The 10,208-nt window shown below is 40.5% G+C and overlaps 2 protein-coding genes across 2 annotated transcripts in view; one reads left to right on the top strand and one right to left on the bottom strand.

Moving 5' to 3' along the window:
• Positions 1–1,803, bottom strand: part of samhd1 (SAM domain and HD domain 1) — a 14,705-nt gene extending 12,902 nt beyond the window's left edge. Inside the window, exon 1 of the mRNA XM_058409933.1 lies at positions 1,500–1,803. Coding sequence (XP_058265916.1) covers positions 1,500–1,683 — 184 coding nt within the window. The 5' untranslated portion in view covers positions 1,684–1,803. The remainder of the gene's footprint in view (positions 1–1,499) is intronic.
• Positions 1,804–2,553: 750 nt separating this feature from the next.
• On the top strand, positions 2,554–9,579 carry rhoac (ras homolog gene family, member Ac). Its single transcript, XM_058409934.1, has 5 exons — positions 2,554–2,650; positions 5,526–5,681; positions 6,478–6,598; positions 6,694–6,824; positions 8,571–9,579. Exons 2-5 carry the CDS (start codon positions 5,526–5,528, stop codon positions 8,742–8,744), a joined length of 582 nt encoding a protein of 193 aa, XP_058265917.1. The 5' UTR covers positions 2,554–2,650; the 3' UTR covers positions 8,745–9,579.
• Positions 9,580–10,208: the final 629 nt, after the last annotated feature.

Here is a 10,208-nt window from a genome sequence, read left to right as displayed (position 1 = left end):
TCCAGTTTATGATTGTTCCCTATAAAGACTGAATGAGATCAGTGTCTGTCTGTTTATCTATCTATAAGAGCAAGTAAGGAACAAAAAAAACAATGTGTTATGCAGACGGTGAAATGGATTATATCCTTATGAACTGCACATCCTGAAGCCTTTTTATGCCTCTTATTCCACAGCGATTTGCCAACATCGACTTTTTACACACTTTTTATCCATTTCTAGTCACATTTAATGAATCGAAACATCTGTGAAACAAGATAGTTCCAGTTGTCCCTCATGTTACAGCAGTTATAAACAGATTAAACTGATTCCAGTGAAAAAGAAAGAAATAATTAGATATCAGAAAAAACATAAACAGATAGCAGATCTGTAACAAAGGGCAAACACTGGAAACATACACTATATTTCCAAAAGTTTTGGGACACCCTTCCAAACCATTGCCCAAAAGACGTTTTGGACAATTTCATGCTCCCAACTTTCCTGTTCCAACATAAAGACATGGATGAGTGAGTTTGGTGTGGAGGAACTTCACAGAGTCCTGACCTCAACCCCATAGAACACCTTTGGGATGAATTAGAGTGGAGACTGTGAGACAGGACAAAACTGGGACGTCTGCCTTTACATGCACATGAATGTAATATGGAGTTGCCCCGCCCTTTGCAGCTATAACAGCTTCAACTCTACTGGGAAGGCTTTCCACAAGGTTTAGAATTCTGTTTATGGGAATTTTTGACCGTTCCTCTAGAAGTGCATTTGTGAGGTCAGGCACTGATGTTGGACAAGAAGGTCTGACTCACCGTCTCCGCTCTAATTCATCCCAAAGGTGTTCTATAGGGTTGAGGTCAGGACTCTGTGCAGTTCCTCCACACCAAACTCACTCATCCATGTCTTTATGGACCTTGCTTTGGTCACTGGTGTGCAGTCATGCTGGAACAGGAAGGGGTCATCCCCAAACTGTTCCCACAAAGTTCAGTGCATGAAATTGTCCAAAATGTCTTGGTATGAAGCTGAAGCATTACGAGTGCCTTCCACTGGAACTAAGGGGCTGAGCCCAATCCCTGAATTCAGTGATTTGGAGGGGTGTCCCAATACTTTTGGCAATATAGTGTATTTAAAACTATAAAAGACTCGGCTGGTGTGTATATGGCTATATATCACTATATTAACATCATACAATACTCATATAAATAACATTCATATTAATATAACAATACTTTTTTTTGTAAATGCGCAATAGTTTTACGTGAGTTACCTTTATTAATATATAATTTATGGTAGATCTAAGTGAAGATCACATTCACCAAAATTACTATATGAATAACACGTTGGTTTTCTCACACCCGTTTTGCGGAAGACTCCGCCCACACGTGCCATTCTGTCTCGATAGCAGGGTGGAGCAAACTTCGGAAAACGGGTATAGAACAAATGAGCTGAATGGAACCTTTTTTGGAAAAAATATTATCATTTTTGAAAATGTATGGCGATGTGCATAGTTAAATCACCTCTGAACCTTTGTTCCCATTCTCCGAGCCCGTGCTGGCGAAGGTAGGAGCAGGTTTCCTCGGTGTCCCAGTGCTTGAAATTCCCTTCTTCTTTCCGCTTCCCCGCGGTTATAATTCGCTTATCAGGCGTTTTTAGGATCTCCACACTCAGCAGCTCTTCTCTCGGGCGCTTTCGGCTGTCCATGATACGTGTTTTCTTCGCCTGACAGGATTTAAGGATTAACCACCGCTGAGCCTGCTTCGTCCTTCTTCCACCACCCCGGACTAATCATGAAAATCGAAGCCGGTTCTATTTTTGTCTTTGGCGGTTTCACGCCCACATTGTAATCACACCACTGGCCTCTAGCGGTCCGGCTCAACTCCATGCATGTGCGTATGTACGACGTGCTTGCGTCATCTCTCAACCAGAAAGCGAATTTTTTGATCGTTTTCTATATCTCACTAATTCAACATTTCTGTTTATTTATTGTGTATAATGACTTCCTTACCACACACCATAATTATACGAATACGAAAGTTTTTTTTAAAAAATTGTACTTCTTTTATAGCGTTCTCGATATAGTCACGTCATAAAAACTACACGTCCCATAATGCAAAGCGGCATTATAGCGGCAGAAACTGAAAAGTGGCATTTGATTGGTTCAGATGAGCCTACAGGACTACAAAAATCAACTATAAAAGTCCTTACAGATATATGTCTTACACAAATACCTAATGATTTTAATACACTTTGCTGCTTAAAAGAAAATAAAAAAAATTCTACACATGACACAAGTTACATCCTCACCTCCAGTCGTGTTACACTACGAGAACCGTCTCCATAAAAGTGCCAATTAGTAAAGTTAATTTATTCTGTAACAATGTCTGACATTTAAAGAAAACGGAGGCGAAGAAAACGTTGGGGACTTAAAACAGTCTGAAACATACATTGTATATTCATATAATTTTTATTTTAAATGTTGTTTTGAAATTAACCACACTTTTGTTTTATTACAAAGACTTTTATTTTTACATCGAGCAATCGTTCCTCGTTCGCGTGCACTTTTACTGCGTGGCACTTCCGGAAAAGGGGTGTGGTGTCACCGCGTGTGGGCGGGGCTTAAAGTCGAACAGGAAAGTGAGTCGCTGCTTCCTCGGCGTTGAGAGAAACGGTAAAGCAAAAAATAATAATACATATATTTGTTATTTTATTGAAGTTGATTAAACGAACAAGTCGTTCGGTGATATCTGATGGTTTTTATAAACTTTATTCATTTATTAGCGCTTATTTGTGTTTGCTAGCATTTGCGCGAGCGTTAGTTACCGTTAGCCCGCTACCGCTGTTAGCCGGTTAGCTCAGCAGTTTTTCCAGGAACTTAATAGATATTTAGAAAGAATAGTTACGCGGGAGGAATACATATTTAAATTACTATAACATTTTTTGTGTTATAAGTTCATTTCAAGTTCAACAGCCGTGAGGCGGTTAGATAAAGTGAAGTTGTTTGTGCTTTACAGGCCTCGGGATGGGCCGTGTGTGTGTGTGTGTGTGTGTGTGTGTGTGTGTGTGTTTATTGTTATTTAAACATCCGGGTATTTTGTCATGTACTCACTTGGAGTTGTCTTCTGATTCGGAAGCTCAGTTTGCTTTAATTATTAACAACACAAACACACTTAATGAATAAATAAAATAATATTTGTTATGAAATATTTATAACTATGCTGTAACCAGCAGTTATTTTGGTAATAACTGTTAATAGTGGATTTATTTAAAAAGTGGGTAGATTTACTTGGAATATGTACCTGGAAGATATAGACTTTTAAAGTGAATTAAAACGTCATTAGATTCCTGCTGTTGTTTATAAATACGGTGATATTTACAATAATAATAATAATACATTTTCCAGACTCTGTGACAGTGTAGAACACCGGGGGTCCCCTGCTCCCCCTAAGGCGATAGATCAGCTAATCAGTAATAAACGTTTAGCCAGCAGCTTTTACGATATCATTTTGAGAATTTGTCGTTCCAGCATTAAATAATCACAATATAATAATGTTGATGATGTCACTGTTACTGCTATTCTCATTACAACTTTTCCTACTAATCCTGCTACTGCTACTTCTCCTCTTCCAATATAACTCCTTCTCCCATTATAGCTCGTCGCCCATTATAACTAATTCTCCCGTTATAACTCCTCCCCCTATTCTGACCCCGACCCATATAGCTCCTCCTCCATTATAACTCCTTCTCCCATTTTAACTCCTCCCCCTATTATAACTCCTTCTCCCGTTATAACCCCTCCCCTATTAGAACTCCTTCTCCCGTTATAACCCCTCCCCCATTATAATTCCTTCTCCCATTATAACTCCTCCTCCTATCATAGCTCCTCCCCATATTATAACTCATTCTTCAGTTATAACCCCGCACCCTATTATAACCCCTTCTACCATTATAGCTCGTCGCCTATTATAACTAATTCTCCTATTATAACTCTGCTCCCTCCCCAAATTATAGCCCATCCCCCTATTATAATCCTTCTCCCATTACAACTCCTCCCCCTATTATAACTCCATCTCCCATTATAACTTATCCTCCTATTCTAACCCTTCCACATAATCTAACTCCTCCCCCTATTACAACTCTTTCTCTCATATTAACTCCACCTCCTATAACGCATTCTCCCATTATAACTCCTCCCCCTATTATAACTCCTTTTTCCCATTATAACTCCTCCTCATATTCTAACCCCTCCTCCCATTAGAATTTTTCTCAGAGTAAACACCCGCACACTTCACCGATTTAGAGATTCGGGCCGATTTGCTCAAACAGAAGCCCAACAACACAAAGTGCTGATTATCACTTGGTTTCATTTATTAATACAGTGTGACTATAAATATCAAACAGGTGTCAATAGTGATAGGGGTCTGTGGTTAAAGTTGTTGATCAGAAGGTCAGGCATCGCCAAACTGCCACTGTTGGGCAATTGAGCCCTCTCTGCTCCAGGGGCACTGTATTATAGCTGCCCCTGTGCTCTGATCCCAACTTCCTCAGCTGGGATACACAAAGAAATCGTCCTCCACTATGCTGTAATGTATGTGTGGTGACAATAAAGTCTTCTACAATAATTTTTAGTACAGCAAGTCTCAACACTCAGCCAGTAAAACGGAGTGGCTTTGTTTGTGATCGGTCACAAAATAATAACAGAGCTATAATGAGGTTTAACTTAAGAAGAATAGAAGGATAATAAACAGCTGGGTGAAGCAGATGAAGTGTTTTATTCCTCTTACACCACCACAATCTGCCTGGGATTTCATATACTTAATTGCATTGTACTTTTTATCCGTTTAGAGTTGTATTTAACTGATCTGATACTGATACTGGAGACTGTTAAATAAATATCTCCTTACATAAACCTTCACTATATCATGATTATAAAGGGTTTAATCAGTATTTATTGTTTCGAATGACGCAGCAGAGTGAAAGAATTTTGTTTGTACATTAGCAGTGAGTTTAGTTTAGGAGTGTGGGGTTTGAGAAGCGTTCAGTGCTTTAACCAGGAGATTTTCCATGCTGTTACGTGACTCATGGCTGCATTCGATAACATCTTTATATAAACATCTAACACACTTATTATATCTGCACAGCTTATCAGAGCTTTATCTGCTCAGGTTCAGCGTTATTACACTGTTTTTCATTATTAAACAACTTCTGGGAAATGACACTTCCTGTAACTCGTCTTTCCTAATGGCTTTGGTTTCCGTCGCCACACCCTGGTTAGTTTAGGGCCAATTTTCTCTCCAGATTAAACTCATCACTTCGGGTCCTCAGCATGTGTGTTATTGTGTTGGTGCAGGAACAAAACATTTAACGTTTGTTGAAAAATAGACTTTTTTGAGATATAGATGAGAATAGAATCCCAGTGCTGGTGTTTATTATAATAATTATTATTATTATAAAAACTTTGCAAAGACAACACATTAATATTCCAGAGTGACTGACTTTCTTTTTTCCCTTTATTTATTTATTTATTTTGTCTTCAATGTTGCAAGATGGCGGCGATCCGTAAGAAGCTGGTGATCGTTGGGGACGGCGCTTGTGGAAAGACGTGCTTGCTAATCGTCTTCAGTAAAGATCAGTTCCCCGAGGTTTACGTTCCCACCGTGTTTGAGAATTACGTCGCCGACATCGAGGTGGATGGAAAGCAGGTACGAAAGATTGAGGGTTTTGATGAGGGTCTTTAAATAATTACAAATAGAAGATTGATGTAGAAGATTCTTCTTAATATTAGAGTTTGGAGAAAGGAAGGAAATCATTTAAAGGGGAAACTTTCATTTTGATTCTGTCATAGAAAGTGATTCATTTATACAATATTTGACTAATCGTGAATGGATTGCTTTATCAAGTTGCTAATCAGTATGGTTATTGATTAGTAAATTTGTCAATCCATCACAATTTGGCCCTTCGTCAAACTCGCTCAAATCCTTACGCTTGTCCATTTTTCCTGCTTCTAACACATCAGCTTTGAGGACAAAATGTTGACTTGCTGCCTAATATATCCCACCCATTAACAGGTGCCATGATGAGGAGATACTCAGTCTTATTCACTTCACCGGCCAGTGCTCATAATGTTATGGCTGATCGGTGTCATTCCTCTTTATATCATCTCTGATGCTCTTGTCAAGTGACGCCAAATGATAAACAGGTGACATATTAAAGGAAAAACAATAACCGCTAGTGTGAAGGTCATGGTGTATGATTTACATCATTTTTTTTCTCATCAAAAAGTTTAGTGAGCTGTGAATGTGGGTGGGGTCACTGTGGATGAGACCAAGCCCATCACATGTGATTGGTCAGAGGAGGTGCTGTTTTGATTTGCAGCAACAAACTTTAACAAAGCCACAGGGCTTTCCTTTAATTTGTCACACATCTGTATACACTGAGGAAGAAAGGGGTAAACATGGTTTACTGAGTGTGTGTGTGTGTGTTTACGTTTACGTGCAGGTGGAGCTCGCTCTGTGGGACACTGCTGGTCAGGAGGATTACGACCGCCTGAGGCCGCTCTCGTACCCAGACACAGACGTCATCCTCATGTGTTTCTCTATAGACAGTCCTGATAGCTTGGGTGAGCCATGACTGAGATCATAAAAAGAAAGAAAGTGGTATTGTTTTAATTTTAAAACCAGCATTGATGTTCTGCATTTTGTCGTCGTCTTTCAGAGAATATCCCGGAGAAGTGGACACCAGAAGTGAAGCATTTCTGTCCGAACGTTCCCATCATCCTCGTGGGAAACAAGAAGGACCTGCGTAATGACGAGCACACTCGACGAGAGCTGTCCAAAATGAAACAGGTCAGAGCATCGCCGTATCAGCTTTACTTACAGGACATTCACGTGTTAATCATTGATATATACACTACTCACAAAAAGTTAAGGATATTTGGCTTTTGGGTGAAATTTATGAAAGTTAAGTTCACGCTACAGTGATATTATATCATGACAGTAGGGCATTTAAGTAGAAGCATGCAATGGTGATTTCCTCATCTCAAACAATTTATTGAAACAAAAGCCAACAATAGTGGTGGGTATACCACAACAAAAAACCCCAGCCTCCAGCAGCCGTTCCCTAATGGTGCGACCTTGATGAGCTGGAGCATTGTCGTCCATGAAGATGAAGTTAGGCCTGTGTTGTTCATGCAGGGGCACAATGACTGGATTAATGATGTTATTCAGGTAGTATTGGCTTGTCACTGTACCATTCACAAGATGTAGGGCAGTTCTGTATTGAGTAGACACACCTGCCCAGACTGTAACACCACCACAACAGTGACTGATGCATAGCGCTCTCCTTGACGTCTCTAACATCACTGGCGGCCATCATTTCTGCTCAGCGTGAATCGACTTTCATCAGAGAACAGCACCGAGGCCCACTGGTCCCTTGTCCAGCATAAATGCTCCCTGGCCCAACCACTGTGCCTGGTGGTGTGGTCAGGTACCCATGCAGGTCGTCTACCACACACACGCTGATGTAAACGGTTTCGAATGGTCTGACATGACACTTGGGTGCCTCTCACCTCCCTTAAATGTGCCTGGAGTTGAGTGGCATTCATCATCCGGTTCGGCAGGGCACTGTTCACAATGAAGCGGTCATCAACGTGGGATGTGGCCAAAGGACGTCCACTTCTATGCCTTTCTGTGACTCTTCCAGTCTCTCTGTATCTCTGTCACAACCTGCTGATGACACTCTGTGACACTCTAAGCTCAGTGGCCACTTCCCTCTCAGAACATCCTGTTTGAAGCCTCGGAATGGCGAGGTACTGTTGATCAATTGTTAGGCGTGGTCTTGGTCTCATGATGTCAAAATGTGAACAGCATGATGAAGAGGACTGTTTAAATACCAATTCTAATTGAACCAGAAAATGTATTGGTCGATTCATGGATCAAACACCAGTTGTGAATTTTGCCGTTAAGCACCTTGTTAGAGAACAGCAAGTTATGCAAAAAGTACTGAAACACTGAACAGTTGGACATGTGCATTCAAAAGTGTAGAGAAGGTCAAATTAAGTTCACCTGTAAAGGTTATAGTGCATTTTAGATGCATCCTGAAATTTCACCCGAAAGCCAAATATCCTTAACTTTTTGTGAGTAATGTAGATAGATAGATAGATGGATAGATGGATGGTGGGATGGATGGATATCACCTAGCACAAATTCATGCTAGAGGAATGGAGATAGGACATGAAAACTCACATATGCTTGATAAATTTGATCTTTTGCTCAAATCAGAACTTGTGGAAATCGTGCCGTTGAGTAATCCATTAATTAAGTAAGTAAGTAAAAAGCTAGTCAGGGAACAAGGATGAGTGATGTAAAAACAGTCAGGAAACATCAATGTCTCATTTGAATGAAGTTGGCTAGGTCTTCTGCTCCGCCCACTTCACTTTAGCAGAGGTAGCTCCACCTCCTGTTGCTGTGAATCCCGAACACTCTCTGTAAACGAACAACATCCAGCTGTTTTTGTCACATAATAATTTCTCAGCTTGCTTTCATCCCTGTTTGCACAATCCGTTTTTGCTGATCATTCATTCTCTGTTACAGGAGCCTGTGAAACCAGAAGAAGGTCGCGACATGGCCAACCGCATCAATGCTTTCGGGTATTTAGAATGCTCGGCGAAGACGAAAGACGGCGTACGGGAAGTCTTCGAAATGGCCACCAGGGCGGCGCTGCAGGCCAAGAAGCGTGGCAAGAAGACCGGCTGCTCTTTATTATAGACATCAAACTAAAGGTGGAGGATCTTTAACTATGCCGTCGTGAAACAGGGAGGGAGGGCGGGGTTTAATTCCCACGATACTGATACGGCCAATCGGAGACAGGATTTAGAGAAATCGTGATCCACGATAAGGACAACTGAAGCAGCTTAGCAATTTGGATAACGGCATTATTTTGTCATTATGAAGCCCAGAATAGGGCCCAGTTCCAATAATGGTTTTAATACACCCTTGTCCACTTTCCCTTGGTTGAGCCCACAATGCAAGCAACGAAATATTTTACAGGAGCGGTTTAGGACTCGACGATCGTTATTTTACTCCGCTAGTTCATTACACAGCGTGAAAGTTAACATGCTAGCGACTTTACACGCCAGTAAGACACTGTATTTAAGGGGAAGTGAACAAGGGGATGAGTAACCCAGTTTTGGAACACAGAGCAGGGTTATTTTCAGACTTTCCTCTGAGCGTTTGAGGTTAGGTTTTTAAAAGGAATCAGTCATTAGGATTTTCATTTTATTTTTTACAATTTTTTTTTTCTTCACTGGTTTTCCTCTTCCTGATCTCTTCCTGTGTTCAGTGACCGTGTTGAACTGACTGTACGTATGTTTGTATATGTGTGTATATGAATGCATGCGCATCTTTCTTTGTAAATGAGTGTATTTAGACTGCTTTTTTCCCCACTTTATCTCTTTTTGTTTCCCGCGCCTGGCGCCTTTCAGGATTCTGGGCTGTACATTAGTGACCTAAAACATTTGGCATTTGGTTTCATGTTATTTAAAAGCATACAGTTTTTTAAACGTTGCATTTAGAAAATAAAATTTAATGGAAAAAGCCAGAATTTGTTTTGTTGTTTTTGATTCTCTTTATATAATCGATGAGTTAAAGTAAGAAGTTATCAAAGGGCATAATGATAAATGTTCCATTTTTTTCCACCCAAATAAAGGATCATTCAAAAAGGTGTGAATTATACTGTTCTATATCCTACACACTGGATTGTTACCGTCCTTTATTTATATACTATTCTATATACCATGACCCTGTTGCCGGTTCACCGCTTTTCCTTCCTTGGACCACTTGGGATACTGACCACTGCAGACCGGGAACACCCCACAAGAGCTGCAGTTTTGGAGATGCTCTGATCCAGTCATCTAGCCATCACAATTTGGTCCTTCGTCAAACTCGCTCATGATGTTATGGCTGTTCTGTGTACTACTTTTTTATTTATTTTTGTGAGATATACATTCTGTTAAAGCTGAAGCGCTACAGAATGCTATAGGGGGGCATTTATTTTTGCTAGCATGCTTTGTTTGTCCCTGGGGAAATAGAACCTGCACTTCCTCTGACTAATCACCTTTACCTTCTGATGAAATGTTTCTATCCTGGTGGGTGTGGTCTCTTCTTGGATGACTCCACCCCCATCCACAGAACACAAGGGCTCACTGAATGCTCTGATGATCATGAAGATTA

This window comes from Hemibagrus wyckioides, linkage group LG15, assembly GCF_019097595.1.
Source record: "Hemibagrus wyckioides isolate EC202008001 linkage group LG15, SWU_Hwy_1.0, whole genome shotgun sequence".
NCBI lineage: Eukaryota > Metazoa > Chordata > Actinopteri > Siluriformes > Bagridae > Hemibagrus > Hemibagrus wyckioides.
This window is presented reverse-complemented; position numbering and strand designations above follow the sequence as displayed.

Excerpts from the sequence above, each read along its gene's own strand:
- rhoac (XM_058409934.1), top strand. The coding sequence starts at position 5,526 with ATGGCGGCGATCCGTAAGAAGCTGGTGATCGTTGGGGACGGCGCTTGT. Across the intron at positions 5,682-6,477 it reads TCGAGGTGGATGGAAAGCAG|GTGGAGCTCGCTCTGTGGGA; the intron begins GTACGAAAGATT and ends GTTTACGTGCAG. Across the intron at positions 6,825-8,570 it reads AGCTGTCCAAAATGAAACAG|GAGCCTGTGAAACCAGAAGA; the intron begins GTCAGAGCATCG and ends TCTCTGTTACAG.